The sequence below is a fragment of the Nansenia antarctica genome (assembly GCF_963989245.1).
Source record: "Nansenia antarctica genome assembly, chromosome: 2".
NCBI classification, from domain to species: domain Eukaryota; kingdom Metazoa; phylum Chordata; class Actinopteri; order Argentiniformes; family Microstomatidae; genus Nansenia; species Nansenia antarctica.
Genome location: NC_137675.1, coordinates 53,413,804 through 53,433,430, shown reverse-complemented (window position 1 = coordinate 53,433,430; position 19,627 = coordinate 53,413,804). Strand labels below are relative to the sequence as shown.

The 19,627-nt window shown below is 46.4% G+C and overlaps 1 protein-coding gene across 1 annotated transcript in view; it reads left to right on the top strand.

Annotated features, from left to right (window-relative positions):
- LOC308150269 (uncharacterized protein) overlaps nucleotides 1–19,627 on the top strand; it is a gene marked incomplete at both ends in the record, with an annotated part of 92,164 nt that overhangs the window by 53,064 nt on the left and 19,473 nt on the right. Inside the window, 24 exon segments of the mRNA XM_080523119.1 lie at nucleotides 75–134; nucleotides 677–891; nucleotides 2,491–2,794; nucleotides 4,304–4,458; nucleotides 4,845–5,185; nucleotides 5,324–5,455; nucleotides 5,925–6,054; nucleotides 6,307–6,442; nucleotides 6,596–6,837; nucleotides 6,961–8,321; nucleotides 8,461–8,585; nucleotides 8,952–9,053; nucleotides 9,056–9,079; nucleotides 9,406–9,556; nucleotides 9,684–9,807; nucleotides 10,139–10,387; nucleotides 12,205–12,392; nucleotides 12,722–12,782; nucleotides 12,887–13,087; nucleotides 13,703–13,797; nucleotides 13,908–13,978; nucleotides 14,144–14,297; nucleotides 15,897–16,022; nucleotides 16,133–16,280. Coding sequence (XP_080379245.1) covers nucleotides 75–134; nucleotides 677–891; nucleotides 2,491–2,794; nucleotides 4,304–4,458; nucleotides 4,845–5,185; nucleotides 5,324–5,455; nucleotides 5,925–6,054; nucleotides 6,307–6,442; nucleotides 6,596–6,837; nucleotides 6,961–8,321; nucleotides 8,461–8,585; nucleotides 8,952–9,053; nucleotides 9,056–9,079; nucleotides 9,406–9,556; nucleotides 9,684–9,807; nucleotides 10,139–10,387; nucleotides 12,205–12,392; nucleotides 12,722–12,782; nucleotides 12,887–13,087; nucleotides 13,703–13,797; nucleotides 13,908–13,978; nucleotides 14,144–14,297; nucleotides 15,897–16,022; nucleotides 16,133–16,280 — 4,895 coding nt within the window.

The following is a 19,627-nucleotide window of genomic DNA, read 5'->3' as shown; positions in this document are numbered from 1 at the left end:
ATGACATTAGTACATCAGACATTAGACATCAGACATGGAAATATGTCAATGGGCGGATGTCATGCACAAATCAGCTTGTAACGTTAGACATGTCAGAACCCCCCTGGTGGTACAACAAGGTATTCTCCCAGCCAGTAGGTCTCCCTCTCTTCTCTGCGGTCTGTCCCTCCCTCGTCCCAACCCCCCGTGGCTGCATGACTCTCCCACTCAGCATGGGCGTTGGTGGACCGCTGCTATGAAAACGCAAACTTTATTAAACTATATTAAATTATACGTAGAGCAAATATCGATTCGGCCTAATAAATGCTGCTTTTGTTTTCTACCCTCATTTCACGTGGCTTGCTTGTTGGTGTCAAATTTGAACTAGAAACATGTTGATTATACCTACATTTATACCTACATTACGCCGTCTAATGATCGCAAGGTTGGCAGATCGGCGGTTTGAGCCCCGGCTGGCCACATGTCGAAGTGTCCTTGTGCAAGACACTGAACCCCAAATTGCTCCCAGTGAGCGGGCCGGCGCCTTGCATGGTAGCTTGCCTCCATTGCTGTGTGAATGTATGTGTGAATGGGTGAATGAGAGGCCGTCGTAAAGCGCTTTGGATAAAGGCGCTAATATAAGTGCAGTCCATTTATCATTTTACAATTTCTTGTTGATCCTGTCTCTCCTCTCCAGGCCAGTCCCAGCAGGTGGTGACTCAGATCATCCGGGGCCAGCCTGTGTCCACGGCCGTCTCTAGTGCCAGTCCCATGCAGACCACTGCAGGACAGAGGCTGGTGGGGGCCATGCCTCCCCCCCGCGCTGCCCCCCCAGCCCCAGGGCAGTCCCCGGCCCCGCCCACCCCCCAGGGTCCACGACCACAGCAAGGCCAGCTAACGCAGGGAGCACAGGTGAGGGTGCTCTCTCTCTCTCTCACTCTCTCACTCTCTCTCTCTCTCTCTCTCTCTCTCTCACACACACACACAGAGCTCCTCTTGATTCGGTAGAGGTTGCTTCTCTGTCAGATTATTCAATCAGTGTTTTCAATTGACTGACTCACCCAAACGTCTCTTTGATGACGGTGCTGGTAGTTATGGTGATGGTGTTAGCATATGCTACTATGCCATGCCGTTCTTTATTGTATGTCTGCCTCATAACAGCCCATACATTTATCGTTTTCTCTTGAAACTTCACTCAGCAGCCAGGAAACTCTATGCACAGACAAAAGGTTAGCAAGTTCATCATCACCTGGGTAGATCTGGGGCTGGTGTTTCTACAATCTCTCCCTTTTCCCGTGGATTGTGTGATTTGTCTTAGTTTTGTGTTCTGGCTCACTGACTGCCCCCCCTCTCACTGTAGCTGTGTTCTATCTATGTCTGTAACCTCTTTCTCACCATCGGGCCGACGTGGACCCAAACGGTACTGTGCTGGCATGGATGTTTTCTTTTCCCATCGTCCTCTCTGGCACAGTTCTGGCAACTGTGGTGGACGTCTAAAGGCCAAGCTCCACCTGCTGCGTTGCGTCAACTCGCCATCGGCGTTGCGTCAACTTCCCGTTGTCCAAGCTCCACCTACTGCGTTGCGTCAACGTCAACGTTCTACTCTAGCTCCACTGTCATTGGTCAATTGTCAATTGGTCTCATTGTGACGTCTGCGTCCACCGTCAAAAATCAAACTTTTTTGAATGTCTACTTTTGACGCAGCCATCGGACGCAACGCAACGCTGACGCAACGCAGCAAGTGGAGCACATTTCATTGATTACAATGCATTTGATCCCAATTTCGGACGCAACGCACATTTGACGCAACGCTCGATGGCCATGGTGGAGCTTGGCCGTAACACAGCACAGCAGCACAGCATAGTTCAGTACAGTATAGCCTGGTTCAGTATAGCCTGGTTCAGTATAGCCTGGTTCAGTATAGCCTGGTTCAGTACAGCTTGGTTCAGTATAGCTTGGTTCAGTATAGCCTGGTTCAGTATAGCCTGGTTCAGTACAGCTTGGTTCAGTACAGCTTGGTTCAGTACAGCTCGGTTCAGTACAGCTTGGTTCAGTACAGCCTGGTTCAGTACAGCTTGGTTCAGCACAGTTTGTTCAGTATAGCCTGGTCCAGTATAGCTTGGATCAGTACAGCCTGGTTCAGTACAGCCTGGTCCAGTACAGTTTGGTTCAGCACAGTTTGGTTCAGTATAGCCTGGTTCAGTACAGCTTGGTTTAGTATAGCTTGGTTCAGTACAGCTTGGTCCAGTATAGCTTGGTTCAGCACAGCTTGGTTCAGTACAGCTTGGTTCAGTATAGCTTGGTTCAGTATAGCCTGGTTCAGTACAGCTTGGTTAAGTATAGCTTGGTTCAGTATAGCCTGGTTCAGTACAGCTTGGTTCAGTATAGTCTGGTTCAGTACAGCTTGGATCAGTATAGCCTGGTCCAATACAGCAGGGTAGTGTGAGATGGGTACGGTATGTCTGGGTTTGTGTCCCGCTCTTTAACGCTGACGGTGTGTGTTGGTTCTAGGGAGGGAACCAGGGTCTGACGGTGGTGATCCAGGGGCAGGGCCAGACCACGGGCCAGCTGCAGGTCATCCCCCAGGGCGTGACGGTCATCCCCGGCCCCGGCCAGCAGCTCATGCAGGCGGCCATGCTCAGCGGCCAGGTCCAGCGCTTCCTCTTCACCCCCATTTCCCCGGCCTCAGCGCCTACAGCCGCCGTCACCACCCCGACCTCTGCTACCGCTACCCCCGCCACCCCAAGCCCCGCCACCCCGGCCAGCGCTGCTGTAACCCCCGTCACAGCTGCCACCACCACTCCCTCAGTGCCAGGTAAGAGGCACCTTAGTCAGTGGCGGCAGGCCAATAAAGGGCGCTAGGGCGCCGCCCCCACCTTTCAACGCAGCCCCATATATACTGTATGTTATGTTATGTTACTTGTTACTTATGTTACTTAAAAAATAAACAGTGTTATCTGTGTGTGTGTGTAAAATTCACTGTGAAAATACATAGGGGAGGAGTCGGGGCGCCGGCCGAATGGCAGTCTATGGCAGTCCAAATACTTTTGGCTTACACGTGAGCTGTAGCAGCGCTCCAATTGGCTGTCTCCTATTTCTCGGCAAAAAATGCGCCCCGAGCATGCGCAGATTATAGGCTTACCTAGGCTGCAGCCTAGGGCCACTACCACTAGGGGTAGTAAAAAAAAAAACATCGTGGACTTGAGAGCCCTGAATATCCGGTTGTCTGACGTCAAACGTGACGTTTTGCAATTTCCGGGTCTAAACCAGAAATTCTCTGCATCAGAATACCAGTGTACTACAGCGGTAGAATGACAGTTTAATCGTTTTTTAGACTCGGATCTATTCATACAACAAGGGACACAGCACTTTCCCGTTTTCCCCATATTGTCAGGGTATTTGAGCCTCGGAAAAGCGCTATATAAATATAATTTATTATTATTATTATTGCGGCATTTCGAAGACAGCGCCTCAGCCAACTTTGGACCCGGAAACACGTCGCGACTTAACAACCGAATAGCTAAGTTAAAAAAAATAGCAGCAACAGAGAGACAGACAACAGGAGAGGAGAGCAACAGAGAGACAGACAACAAGGAGAGGAGAGCAACAGAGAGACAGACAACAAGGAGAGGAGAGCAACAGAGAGACAGACAACAAGGAGAGGAGAGCAACAGAGAGACAGACAACAAGGAGAGGAGAGCAACAGAGAGACAGACAACAGGAGAGGAGAGCAACAGAGACAGAACTGAGGTGAGGTGAGCAGCAGAGATAGTTCAGGATGATAACAAACAGTTCAGTATGACAGAGACAACTAATAGAAAGACAACTGTATGATTATAGAGTTTACATGTTCAAGGAAATATTGTATGATAATAGAAAGGTACACTTTAATTTAATTAAAGAAGTAACAAAGAACACATTTATTATCACAATTGCATTGTGTTCCATGTCTTTCTCCATTGAATAAATAATGCCTAGTTGAATGGCTAAACAAGACAACTGTCTGGACAGTACTGCTAGAATTATTCACCTTACCGCTGCACAGATAGACAAAGGGTATAAGTCCATTCTGTTAACATTAGGTCTACTCTGCTAACAAAGACTATTCCAGTTGATTTGTCAGTTGTTGTGCATTATATTTTTGTTGTGTTTGCAGTTTGCCCTTTAATAAGTTATATATAAAAATAATTAAGTTATATATATATTCTCATGTACTGTGTCTTCGTCGGTGTTTGCGTTTGTCGTCATTGACTCCCTATCTTTCTGTTTCTCTGTCTCTTATCAACCGATGATCCCTGATACTTATCTGTTTCATGACCTGCAGGTGAAGGCAAGGAGAGGGTGAACGTCGAAGGGGCGGGGTCTGGACAGGGTCCCAACCGCGTAGTGACCCACCCGCCTAACCCGGATAGCAGGCCGAGCCCGCTGAAGGAGGGCAGCTCCCGGGACGGCAGCCCTACGCCCAGGGACGGCAAGGAGGTGAGACCCCAACCAGGTGTCCCTCACTCAGCCTGCTGCCCTGAGGGTTCATTCAGAGGCTAGTCTCTCACCTGGGGCCTTCTCTGCAGTATTAGCATTGAATGGATACCAGTAGTCTAGTGTATGACTCACTGTGGTCTGTCCAGAGGTTGATGCTTAATCAGCAAATGTACCAGGACCTCTCAAATCGATTGACGCAGCCAGTCATCAAATTGAAGAATCCCATTGAAGTTGGTCATCTCCTCTTATCTCTGTGTCTGTTATCCCTCTCTCTCTCTCTCTCTCTCTCTCTCTCTCTCTCTCTCTCTCTCTCTCTCTCTCTCTCTCTCTCTCTCTCTCTCTCTGTCTCTCTCTCTCTCTCTCAGACGTCTCCCTCTTGTACCGAGGGTGAAGCCTCCCGCCCGGTCGCCGCCGCCAAGAAAGATTTGGCCGTGAAGAGTAACCTGAACAACTTCTTCAAACTGGGCCAGGAGGGGAAGTACCGGGTCTACCACAACCAGTACAGCACCAACACGCTGGCCCTCAACAAGCACCAGCACCGCGAGGACCACGACAAGCGGCGCCACCTCTCCCACAAGTTCAGCCTGACCCCCGCCGGGGACTTCAAGTGGAACGGCTCCATCCACGGTTCCAAGGTGCTGACCGTCTCCACGCTGAGGCTCACCATCGTCCAGCTGGAGAACAACGTGCCCGCCCCCTTCATGCACCCCAACTGGGCCTCTCACAGGTAGGCTACTGTCTAACAGCCCCCTTACTCTGTGGAGCAAATGTAGTGATGATCCCTGATGCGTTGGGAATTGGCAATGCAAGGAGGCCATGTCATTCCATCACACAATGACTTATTTCTCTCCCTGTGTATTTCCAGGACCAATTGGATCAAAGCTGTCCAGATGTGCAGTAAGGCCCGGGAGTTTGCCTTGGCTCTGGCCATTCTGGAGTGTGCCATCAAACCTGTAGTCATGTTGCCAGTCTGGAAAGATGCCCTTGGACACACCATGTAAGGACACCACCATGATGGGGGGGGGGTGACTGTCAGAAATCCGTCATTCTTTAACACATGGACCTTGCACATAACACCTAACACATGTTGCTTTTAATAGGATAAGATGTTGTTTTTGGAGGAAAAGCAAAAGCAGACTACCGGTAATTATGATTTGCATCACCACTCTACTGCATTGAAGCCTTTTGTTCCTCTTTTAAATGCAGAGTGGTGTGAGCAATGTATGCTGAGTAGCACACGCTTTTCCACGGTGTGAAAAAAAGCTCATTGTACAACATAATGGATCGCTGCTGACTAAACAAGCCAGAGTCACCTTGCTGTTTTTATCTAACAGTTTTATTTTTATCCTCTCTGTTTTCTCTCTCTCTCTCTCTCTCTCTCTCTCTCTCTCTCTCTCTCTCTCTCTCTCTCTCTCTCTCTCTCTCTCTCTCTCTCTCTCTCTCTCTCTCTCTCTCTCTCGCCTCAGGCTGCATCGCATGACTTCCATGGAGCGGGAGGAGAAAGAGAAGGTGAAAAAGAGAGAGAAAAAGTTGGAGGATGAGGAGCCTCTGCTGCAGGCCACCAGGGTGAAGTACACCATCCCCATCAAACACCAGGTACATCTGAGCCCCTTTTCTGACATAATGACCGTGTTAAGTTTCGTACTATGTATCTTAGACCGCACACATTCTTCAGATAGAGAGACCTTTGAATGTGTTTTATATGATTCATATAATTAATTAAATTAAAATTAATGTAATTAGCCAAAAATATTGTGTTCCTCAATACATGTTGTGTTATTGTTTGTGACAAGCTGTAGATTTGTCCTACTTCTAGTTGTTGTCCTCTGTGCTTGTCTCTGTGTGTAGGTGTGGAAGCAGAAGGGGGAGGAGTACAGAGTGACGGGGTACGGGGGCTGGAGCTGGGTCAGTAGGACCCATGTCCATCGCTTTGTTACCAGGCTACCAGGGAACACCAACGCCAACTACCGCAAAGCACTGGAGGGTAAAGGGCTATTTTTTAGCTTGTCTGTTTGTTTATTCCCCATTGTCTCATGTTGCTGCTAATGATCTGTGGTGTTGAGGCAGAAACTATGCCTCCAGCATGGCTCAGTGGATGTATATTGCTTCATGTTATGTAAATGCCATCTTTTTACAGCAGCTAAGACGGGCAAAGAAAATGCAGCATCTGGCCCAAACAAGCGGAAAGATTTGCTAAAAACAGAGACAGGCTCAGAAACCCAGGAAAAAGAAGAGCCCGTCCCAGCCGCTTCAGAAAAAGACAACAAGCTAAAGTCGGTCGTAGAGTCATCTCAGAGCACCTCACCAGGAGAGGGGCAGGTGCTGAAAGAGAAGCAAGAGGAGAACGTCACAGAGAAGATGGAGGATAATAAAGATCAGGTGGAGGAGAAGACTGAAGACAAGATGGATGTTGTCTCAAGTCCACCCGCCACCTGTCTAGATAAAGAAAAAGGTACTTTATTCTGTAATATCCATCTGTTTCTCATACCTTTCTTACTGCAGAGAGCAGAAGGATGCTGCTCACCCCAACGTCAGCACAGGGGCGACGGCCAACCATCAGAGAGCGTTCAGGGAAACGGCGGGGGTGTAATACCCCAAACAGAACTTAACGGAGGGTCTCAGAAAAGCATCGACGTCAGTAGCAAAGCAAATTCAACATCTGATAAAACCCCAGTAGAGTCTGTCATAAGTGCCGAAAAATCTTTCAAACCGGAGGTAACGATAGAAGGGGAGAACGGTAAGAAGCATGGGTATGAGGAGACCGAGCAGGGCAATGGACAGACCAAGAGGGAGAGCGTGGATGTAGACCAAACCAGAACCCATCCGGTGCAGGTTAACGGGAAAGATGCGGCTGACACCAAGGCTTCTATAGACTCAAAGATGCACTTAGACTTGGCCAACAAAGTCGACCCCAAGACGATGCTCCAGACTCTAGAGGGTGAGATCAAAGTACTGCCGCAGAAGGACCCTGTAAAGTCACTCATGAACGGTAACCTCTCTCAGGAGGGGCTAATGGTCAACAGTACTACATTACCCACAAGCCCCGCTTTGTCCGACTCTGACTACTTGCCGCCTTTGAAGATGCCCAGGCTAGAGAATAACTTTGCTGGGACAGTTGATTCCACTGTCACCTCATCATGTTTAGCTCCAACCGCTGGTGTCCCCACGGTAACCAACCGCACCAAGACCGAGCCCATGGAGACAGGAGAGACAGCAGCCAATAAGCTCACCCCGTCCCCTATCCTGTCTACGGAAGATTCTAGTCTGAGTAATGACACCACAGAGAACAGCAGTAGTAGTAGTAATGCCGGTGCTCTAAAGACCATCACCCAGGTGACCACGACCACCACCACCACCAGTAGTGTGACCACAGAGTCACGGACGGTGCAGATAGCGGAGGTGTCCAGCAGCAGTAAGCCTGCCCCAGTGGTGTCTACCGCAGGGAGCAGCGCCGTCTCCACCCTCACCACCATGACCACGACCACCGTCACCACGGCCACCGTCGGCAGAGCAGCCGTCTCCCAGGAGACCAAGACCGTTGTCACGGCGACGGTGACGGACACCAAGTCGGGCCCCTCCGGGTCTACGGTGACCTCCATGACGGTCAGCAAAGGGTACTCCACCAGAGACAGGGTCACACTGCTCAAGTACGTCCGCTCCAAGAAGACCCGCTCGGGCACGGCCCTCCCCTCGTACCGCAAGTTTGTCACCAAGAGCAGCAAGAAGAGCATCTTCGTCCTGCCCAACGACGACCTGAAGAAACTGGCGAGGAGAGAGGTGCCCATCTTCAATTACAACGCCAAGCCTGCCCTGGACATCTGGCCCTATCCCTCCCCCAGACCCACCTATGGAATCACATGGAGGTGGGTGAAATTGCCACGACAGTAAGAACTGAAACCATTTAGGAGAACCATGTCTCTCTGTGTCTCTGTCTGGTGATGGGTGATTTTGGTCGAGTCACACCTAATGGGTCAATGAGTCACACCGTGTCCCCCCCTGCAGGTACCGTGTCCAGACTGTCAAGTCTCTGGCAGGGGTGAGCCTGATGCTGCGGCTGCTGTGGGCCTGCCTGAGGTGGGATGACATGGCAGTCAAGCCCTCCGCTGCTGTGGGGACCACCCGCACAGGTGAGTGCACAGCTATTTCATCTTCCTCTCACTCCCTCTCTCTTTCTGTCCTCCCCCTCCTGTTTCTGCCTCTGTACCTCTCTTCCCCCCCCCCGCACTCTCCTTGTGCAAGGACACTGAATCAATGTCATATCCTTTTAATCATAAGCTTAGCTTACCAACCACAATGCAGACAGTGGCAGTAATATATATACGTAATGAGGTGATGATTACTAGAAACACTAGAGCGTCAGTAACTGATCAGATACGCTTGTGTGGTTGTCCTGTGGTTTAGTAGCCCATGCATGCCTATGAAGCAGTGTCCATTTTGAAGATGAGAGTCATTGGTATGTGCAGATGCTCAGATCTATCTGATTCTCTCCCTAGAAACCTCAGACACTGAGATCACAACCACGGAGATCATCAAACGGCGAGACGTGGGAGCGTACGGCATCCGGTCGGAATGCTGCATCAGGAAAATCATCTGTCCCTCGGCGTTCCCGACACTCCCAAAGGTAAAAAAGAGAAAACACACGGCATCTTCAAATTCGCCCAGGATCCCGCTGTTCCGGTCCCTACAGTGGCCTCATGAATCTTGGAAGCTTTGCCGTGCCTCGGTCAGCTTGTTCCTTATTCCCATCTAGTGTCCTCTCTCAAGTTAGATAAAGCACCTGTCCAGGCTAATGCCTACCCAAGCAACGTGAGACACAGTACCAATGGAGTTACTGTTGTTCTCTATCTACTCATTAAAGTGAAGGCATATGGCATCAAAGTCTTCTATCTTTTTGTGGGGTTGTATATCTCTTTCCCAATTCCCTATTCTCTTTTTTGTCTTGAGCAGAGGCTCACACTCCCCAGAGGAAAGGCCTGAGGTCCAGCGCTCTGAGGCCCAAGAAGCCTGAGCCAGCCAAGCAGACTGGGCCTATCGTCATGGAGACGTGGCTCTCTGAGGAGGAACTGGACCTTTGGGAGATCAGAGCCTTTTCAGAAAGGTGAGGAGATGTTGGTTCAGCCTTGGGCTGGAGCTAGAGTTAATGTGAGACACCGGTTGTGTGGTCTTTTAACTGTAACCCACTGAATGTCAGTTGCCTTCTAACCTTTTCCTCTTTCCTGATGCAGGGTTGAGAGGGAGAAGGCCCAGGCGGCAGACCAGGTTAAGGTTAGTAGTGCTCTGAAGACAGCAGAGGAGGTCAAGGCCCAATTGGAAATTCAGCTAAAGCAACAGAGATTGGCTTCTCAGCAGGTGGGAAGATCAGACAATTTTCCACCATGCACTACGGTGTGACACCTAGACTCCCAACATAGCACCCCCCCCCCTCAGTGTAAACCTAGGGGGCCACAAACACAAAACACAGGGAGCTGGGAAAGAGTAGTTCTAAAGGGCTAACTTTGGCAGTTGTGTGTCAATGATTCTTTAGTAGAACCATTCTTAATGTACACTGTCCAATAGAAATTCATAGTGTCATTGCAAATTTGTGTTGAAGGATGCAAAATCATCTTACTTTGAGTCAGTATTTGTATTCTGTGTGCAGTCCTTCACCTGCTCGTTCGTTAAATCACTGTTTATGTTTTAGAAACGGTTGGAGCAGCAGAAGGCTGGTGCCATCAACCCCTCCACCGGCACTCCCACCACCCCGGCCACCCAGAAGGTCATGGTGGGCTCTCTGAGCAGCCAGGTGACCCAAGGCACCAAGGTGGTCCTGGCCACCAAGCTGGGGACGCCGGTGACATTCCAGCAGAACAAGAACTTCCAGCAGTCGTTTGCTTCCTGTGTCAAACAGGGTCAGAGCACCCCAGGTGAGTGTAGCTGGATTAGGGAGGCTGTTTGTCTAAAATCCAGGGCTTAAAGTTCTCCGGCACGGTGCCGGATTTCCGGCGCGGGGGAACTTTGAGCAAAAAAAAATCACATGCTATTTGTTTACATCGTAATTTAAAGAGTCATCTTCAGCAAAGAGACAGTTCCGCCTACCAATCACATTGCTCAAGCCAACCAACGACTTCTAGACAATCGGAGGCAGAGTAGTGGGGCGGGCCTTAAGAAGTTTGAATGAGTGTAATGTTAGCTTGTAGAGACGTTCGCTTTTAGCAGCCCGCTATCTCGCTAACTTTAGTAAGAGTCTATTAAAATGGAAGCCAAGTTTCTTAAACCTGGCGAAGACACAGCTATACTAGAACGAGGAGTAAGGAATAAATGGCGCTGGGCATGGATAGAGGAGAGTAGCAGGGTTTTTCCTGCATAGAGAACTATGAGGCGGCCGCCTCCGTCATAGCCGCCTCCAGCTCTCGACAAAACTCTGACGGTCGTATTTTCTACAAGCGCTGCACTCGGTGGATTTCAATTGAGGCATTGCGCCGACGTGGTGGCGGGGGCGCTGTTTCGCAAATAAGTTAGCTTTCGTGTTTGCTAGCGAAACAGCTGATAGTTGATGTTGACTGCTCAAGGAGAATACATAAGTACAGAATGCCTGAGAGCCTTATATTGCATTATATTACATTATATTTTGAATGGTCATCTGGTGCCTGAATATTGTTTTTTCCTTTACATACTGTATATAATGAAATTTCCACCATAAATTGATGGAGAAAGGGCACAAATTGGTGCATATCAATTCACCAGAATGCAAGAAATTAAGTGTTTGATGCTCGTTTAAGGACCCACCACCTCCGCCTCATTTTGAGCCAGGAAAAACCCTGAGTAGTGACGGGAAGCCTTATGGGACGTGGTGCCAAGAAGGAGAATATAAGTGATAGTGGCTTAATAAGTAATCAGTTTGTTCTTTTAAAGACATGTATATATTTTATTCTGTATTGTTATAGTGATAGTGGCTTAATAAGTGATGCAATCAGTTTGGCCTTTTAAAGGCATCTAAATATATTATTTTATTTTGTATTGAGTATAAAACAGTAGTATGAATGAATGAATGAATGGACTTTATTGTCATTAATACAGTACAGGTACCATACAACGAAATTTAGGAGGGGGGGCTCCCCTGGTGCTTGGAAAAAGACTAAAAACACGAGGGCCAAGGGTAAAATAAAAAAGGGAAAAGAGCTGGTTTACATAAATAAAGGCTATGTACACTATCTACTATACTACTATACTATACAATAAAACACTGTGCTGTACTCTATGCTATGCTATAAATATCCTAACTTTTCCTATATCTGAACCTTATGTACACAAGGGTTGTGATATTGCACATAGTATTGTTGCACATTCATTTAAAGTATTAATGCATTTTAACATTGAGACATATATTTTGTATTGACTATAAAATAGTATTAATGCATTTAAACATTGAGACAAGAAGCTGTCTTCTGTACCCGCTCTCCCAATATCTCAAACTGTGACCCCCCTCCCCAAGAAAAAGTTTCAGGCACAGGATTTTTTCCCACTTTAAGCCCTGGGTATTGAATACATCAGAAATTATTTCCCCAGTGTGGCTTATTACAGTACTTGTTACCTGCAGTTTGAAGCTCTTGCTAAACATTTCTGTTTTACTGCAACATGTACTGATCTAGCTCCAAACAAGAATGTTTGCTGGTCATGTATTTGCATGTATATGCATAATTATATGTCATAATCTGTGATTGCAACAAACTCAAAAACTTTTTTGTTCCTTTTTCTTTTGTCTTCCAGTACGAGTACAACGCTTGGGCAGCAGACTGGTCCAAAGAAATGAGGGGGATCCCCCTGATCAGCAGCCGGCCACTGGACAACTGGATCATGTTCCTTACCCACCGCAACGCTGACGTAGCCCACGCCCTCCTGGACGGCTTAAATAAGGTGTCCCCACCCATGGGCATCCGCATGCAGAGGCCTGTTATGTGAGTTCTCACTCTGGGTTGGAGGAGACTGGAAGGAGGCACACACACACACACAGTGCTATAGCACCACCTAGTGGCAGGGAGCAACATATGATACCTAAGTTAATTACAACGGTGAGTCCAGCTGTGAATGGGCACAGCTAGAATTAAGGTTCCAAGCTTGAGTTAATGAGCACTTTAAGCTGCAGTATTGTACCACAGGTGTTTTACAAAGCCTTGAGTATTCTTTGCCAATCATACTTGGGTGTTATCTCAAAATGAACATAGTATCAGTGGAAGTCCCATTGGTTAGATGTCCCAGTGCTTTGACAGTTTTGGTCTGTGTACAGGGTGGAGTACGAGGACCGCCAGGAGTCTCTGCAGCACAACGTTACAGAGACCACCCAGATGGTTAGTCTCTGAGCATAACATGTCTAGCAATCGTCTTAATCTGTGTCCAGGTAACCACCTCTAGGTGTTGAATGAGGACTAAAGCATGTGTGTTACCTCCTCAGGTGGTGGTGATCCTCCCCAGCAACAGGAAGGATAAGTATGACAGTGTGAAGAAGTACCTGTGTGTGGACTGTCCCACCCCCAGCCAGTGTGTGTTGGCTCGCACCCTTTCCCGCCAACAGGTCGTCATGACTGTGGCCACCAAGATTGCCCTGCAGATGAACTGCAAGATGGGAGGAGAGCTCTGGAGTGTGGAGATCCCAGTAAGTCGCACAGTGAATTGAAATAAACCCAAAGTCACAAATGTTGTTGGGGCCCAATATATTAAAAAAAAGGCTGTGCACATACAGACCAATGCTCATGATAAGTTTAAAGTGGAATTTTATTATTTGTTGTTTTCATTATTCAATAGACACATTAAAAACGATGAAGATATATATATATAAACGGTCAAGATATCTCGCTTTGAATGCCGTCATCAGTCCTGATGTTCCAAATTGCTCAAGATTCCCGATTCCAGATTATATTAACTCTGGGGCTTTTTTAGGAAGTAAACATAGACTTTGAGTTTTGATAGCTATGATAAGTTTTGAAATTATGATAGTTTGAGACGGTATGCATTATGGATTGACCAGAAATACACATGAACATGAATTTTGGGTAAACTTTCCCTTTTTAATGTGGATAACATTTATCTGACTGACTACCTCACATGGGTGCAGGTACAATTTCTACAGCGTGTTCTATTTCTACAACCACACATTTCACACCTATGTGATCTCCATCCACAATCTTATGTTCCACACCATGTATCTCAATAGAAGCATGTGCTAAACAAAACTTTGTATGGTGTAACTTCACCTGCCTCTGTTTCACAGCTCCAGCAGCTGATGATCGTGGGCATTGACTGCTACCACGACATAGCTGCAGGGAAGAGGTCCATTGGAGCTCTGGTGGCCAGTCTCATAAAAGGGCATGTCCAGGTATGTGGATGAGCATGGAGAAGCATGGCCTTGGGTTATGAATGTGCTCTTTACCACCAATGTTGGTAGCCAGTACCAACTGATTCCTCTTGTTTTCCAGGTGGTTCTCCAAGTGTGTGGTTCAGAGCCGTGGTCAGGAGATCATGGATGGCTTGAAAGTGGCTCTGCAAGGCAAGTTCAATGAAACAACAAAGCATTTCAAATAAGATACCATATCAAAATTGACCACTGACTGCCACATTGTAACAATCTCTTCCAAGTCTTCTTTTCAACATAATCCCTCAGAGAAGCATGAGAATGATCCCTAGTATCCTAAGTGCAGGCTCTCTTTCCCAGGTGCACTGAAGGCCTGGCTGAAGCACAACCAGTGCCTGCCCTCACGCATCATTATCTACAGAGACGGAGTGGGGGACGGGATGCTGCAGAGTGTGGTCAACTACGAAGTGCCACAGATCATGGACTCAATCAGCACCATGGGAAAGGACTACACGTAAGAGGACCTTAAGGACCTACACCTTAATTGAGGATTTCTAACATAATCAAAAATTTTCATGTCTTTCTACCAACATATTTTAGTACGAGATGGCAATTAGAGCGTATTAAGGCCTACATGTCTTCAGTGTTTCCTCTAGGATTTTTCACATTATTGGCGGAGTGGTAAAAAAAAAAAATTTGCACGCGCATGAAACGCGCACTGGCGCTCAAAACAAAGACGTAATTTCACCAAAAACTAAAGGGTGGCAACATAAAAAAAAAAAAAACGAACCGGTGATTTTTATATAGAAGGTGATCAAATACCAAGATATCCTACAGCTGCAGCAGAACATGCGGAACGCGCATACAGCACTGAACATATACATGTGACTGACAGATACGCCCAAGACACACACACACACACACACACACACACACACACACAGAGAAAGATCATCAGCTCATCGAAGATGAAGTACACAGGGAACCGGGAACGCGCATACAGCACTGAACAACATCCGTAGAATATAAACTTGCGACTGACAGTCACAATGAAAGATCAGCTCATCAATACAAAGTATTGCAAGCCTACATGAGAGTACACGCACAAAACCGTCTAACGTTACTCATTAACTGTTTACACAAGTAAAATCACAGTGTGACAGTCAGATGGAGCATTCGGTAAACAACCAACAGCAAGGTAATGCTAAAAACCAACTTTTACCTTTGATGACACCGACATGAGCCCTGCTTACCCGTACCTCTGCCGTTCTGTTCATGGTGATTTTAGAGGCTATAGATAATTTTTGCCCCGCGCATATTGCCCTGTAATTAGACCATGGGACCACACCTTGTGTCTCTTATTGTCCAAATGTTCCCTGAATTTTAGCTGCATGTTTTTCCAGCATTCGTTGTCAATAAAAATTCGACTCCCCTTCTTTTCCCCTGCCAATACTGTGTCGTTTATGACATTTACCAACGTTTATGCTATGAATAGTTCGATGCTAGCGTTAGGTGCGAGGCTGCTCGGTTAACCCATTTGCGGGAACATTATTTGTTTCACAAAATAGCCTGATTTAGTTGACCATGAACATCAGAGACTACATTACGAATGTTCATTTAAAATACTTGTATACTGAGCACTGGTATAAGCACATGAACCAGAGAACAGCAGTAAATGCAATAACCCACAGTCGTCGCTGATGTTGCATTTTCGATTAGGATACAGGATTAAAGGGACCGGTGACGGGCGAAGGGAGAGGAGAGGGATTTCCTGAAATCCGCAAAATTCTGACCAATCACAAAATTGCTTTGCAAGCGCGTTGCCGACGAGGTTAATTGCAACATCGGAACAAAATCGGAACGAAATGTAGGTCTGAAAGCGGCCTAAATCTAGCTTAAATCTGCTTTTTCTTTTTCTATTCTCCGATCATAATTCCTCGCTGCCTTTCTCGTTGCGCAGCCTGAATCAATTAGTGGCGGAGAAAATGTATTTGTGGCGGCCCGCCACGAATCAATGCATATAGAGGAAACACTGTGTCTTAATAACCAGGGTTCCCTTTAACACATTCAATCACCAATCATTCTGATCGTATTTTCTCTCTTCCCCTCCTAGACCCAAACTCACAGTGGTGGTTGTGAAGAAGCGGATCAGCTCCAGGTTCTTTGCCCAAATTGGCGGCAAGATGGCCAACCCACCCCCTGGAACAGTCATCGACACTGAGGTCACCCGCCCAGAATGGTATCGATTCAATACGCAATTCAGAAAATATGTTGTTTTTTCAGAGATGTGCTATGTCTGCTTTATCCAGTCTTAAAACGGTGGCCACAGTTGCAATCGCCCATTTTCAGGTACGACTTCTTCATTGTCAGCCAAGCTGTTAGACAGGGACGCGTCTCCCCAACCCACTACAATGTGGTGTATGACAGCAGTGGACTGAAGCCTGACCACATGCAGCGACTGACCTACAAACTCTGCCACATGTACTTCAACTGGCAGGTATGCTGGGTTGTCTTACCAGTAGTAGTTTTAAAGGGGAGGTTTACCCGAACTTTCATTATTTCGTGTGCAGCTGCATCATAGCTATCAAAACGTGAGGTCTGTTGTGACGGGGAGAGAGGGGGGGATCTTGGGAGTTTGGAACATCAGGGCATTCAAAGCGAGATATATTTACTCAGAGATTGTTTTATAACATGATTCTTTGTGTGTGGATATGTCTACTTTAGAATAATGAAAACAACAAATGCACAAAATTACAGGGTAAAAGTCTGCTTAAACTATTCTCTTGGTCAGTAATTCAAATGCAGGCATGAACAGGGTGTAGTTCACATTGAAACACATCTTAAACCTACTGATGTATCCATATTGGTTATGAAATCAAACATACTGTATTTACATATGGTTTTCCCATTTCAGGCATGCAAGTTGTTTTTTGATGCATAAATTGTCGTTGATTTTGTCTCCCCCAATTATTTCAGGGGATCATCCGAGTGCCTGCACCCTGCCAGTATGCCCACAAGCTTGCTTTCCTGGTGGGACAGAGCATCCACAGAGAGCCCAACATGAACCTGGATGACTTCCTCTACTACCTGTGAGAGGGGAGCAGCTACCTGAAGAGCACTTTGGAGTGAACTTGCCTGCCCTCTCTGCCTGCACTGCCCTGCCCTGCCTGCCCTCTCTACCTGCCTGCCCTGCTTGCTGACCCTCCTGATCTGCCTGCTTCACTATAGAAGCTCTGCCCCTATTCCCCGGAATCAATAAATACACCCAGCTTTGGGTTTTACTCTCCATCTGCCTCTTGTGTTCTGCACTAGTCTGGTTGTCACAAATAAAGAGAGTTGACTCAGTAGTAAGAGGGCATTGGCTGGCAACCATAGGTAACATATATGTAGTTTTACTGTCTAAACTTCCTTCCATTATCCTTATCAGCCAACATAGTGAATTCAAATCATATCTTTCATACAAGCACAACATTGACTTCAGAACATCAATTTCTGGGGAAAAGTAACCACACATTTCACTTTCCCCTTTGAACATCCATAGGAAATTAGATGCAGTATGTCCATCCAGAATCCATGTTCAGCTCTGTTATGTGCTTTTCCACAAAAACAGGCATTTCCCATTGATCTTGGCTACATCAAAACAAATGATGTTGATGAGACGGACCAGAGAGGGACTACGGAATGCAATCATAAGCAGCATCAAAACATGTCTTCTAGTTTCATGTTACTGTACTGTACATCTTAATACATATAACAAGATTTAAAAAATATACATTCCACATAATTTGATTATTAAGGCCAACGCACGACAACATTCGATTGCAATGCACACGGCGTGCGATGCAATTTTGTTGCACCGCAAAATTCCATTTTCAACTCACACCATTGAAGTCTATGAGAAAATCATAAAACATCTCATCCCAATGCACACGGCGTGCGAGATTTTGTTGCACCACAACATTCCATTCTCAATTGTTACTTTATTGTTACGTAGTCGGACCAGGCAGGCTGATTACAATAGGCTCTACCAATATTGCTTGCCTTGCTTCCACAATTTCTACAAGATACAACTGGACATATTGTGATAAAATCTGTGGGTCCCCTGATTTAGGGGTATTGGTAAAATGTCAGGAGAGGGAGCGCACAAAACACACAGCCAGAAAGGTGTATTATAAAAGCCACTTTATTATTATGGGCGATGATCAGCCGGACATAGATTCGGAGGACGGCATAGTTCAATAAGTTAGAGCTGCTTTCCCTAATTACCATTACAAACAGTGTAGAAAAAAGGCACGCTCTATTGGAGCCAGTGGCGGCGCTAGGGGGTGGCTACTGGGGCTCAAGCCCCGGATGTTTTCTGAAAAGCCCCGAATGTTTTACTTTCAAAAAAAAAATAAAAAAAATCGTGAGTAACGTGCAGTACCGGAGTCCAACAGAGAGGCAGCAGCTGCGCGACATTAGCCTGCGTACTGCGTAGCCTGCCCTGCCCTGAAGAAGAAGTGATCTCAATCAGTGCCTCTCAATCAGTGCCTGACTTTGTAAGCATGGATATCCGAAAGTTTTTTTCAAAAAAACAATCGCCAAGAACTGTTGCAGCAGCCGTATCAGCAGCTGACAACAATGACGTCACCAGCAGTGATGACATAGATGATGTTTCAGGTTTGTGAATCTTATTAGAAAGGTGACTGACTCACTGACACTACTTTTCCGGTTTGCTAATGCTAGCTGGCTATCATAACATAACGTTATGTTATAATGAAAATGAAACATAGCAAGGTACTGTTACGGTACATGGTAAGAAATCAAACAAAGGATAATACTTATACAAATAAAGTGAATAACAGGCTGATAGTCTTTGATATCTGCTCTGGTTGACTGAGTAACAAGTGAAAAATAATGATGTAACGTTAATGTTACAGCTAGTAAACATGGAGTAACCACATTAAGTATGCCCTTATGGTAGTATGTATGTATACAGAACATGACTCAAATCTATCCTAAGATGTAACGCTAACTAACTAAGTTTGTTTAATGTCCCAGGGGGGATTTGATTTCACAGTACTATACACAAGCCAACAATACATGTAATATATCGTCATATAACACAGGACAAGACTCTAAATACAATATAAGTGGTGAGCACAGAGTCTGCCCTGATATACATACTGTAACATAACTAGCCTCAGCCCATCAATTATGTAATTCTATACAAATATAAATGATGGTGACTGACGTGTGTGTGTGTGTGTGTGTGTGTGTGTGTGTGTGTGTGTGTGTGTTTACTGTCTATTTTGTAATACAGGTCAGCTGCTATCCAATACAGCTGCATCAGCCAGGCCACCAAGAAAAGATGTTTCAGGTGTGAATCTACAGGTGTAATGTTTGAGTATGTTTCTAGTCCTGCTCTATATGAAAAGTGTCATGAGATAACTTTTGTTGTGAATTTGAGCTATCATGAAATTGAAGTTGATTTGACTGTGAGGACTTTATTTTTGTCACACAGATGAGTCAGCTACATGTATGGAGGAGCAGCAAGGGACAGCAGAGCAACAAGGGACAGCAGGTGGATTGTCTGCTATTGATTTAGGGACAAAAGAAAGTGGCCCTAAGCAGGTGTGCCTCCCCCAGTACCCCTTCAGACAATTTGGTACCCAGCAGAGAGCATTTAATAAGAGCTGGTTCGAGCAATTTAAATGGCTGGAGTACTCTGTAGCCAGAAACTCTGCATTTTGCTTTCCATGTCAGCAGTTTGGAAGGCAGAATATTCGCACCCATAAAGATGCTCTCCTCAGTAGCTCTGGACTTGTTAACTGGAAAAGGGCTTTGGATTCCTTCCGTGAGCAT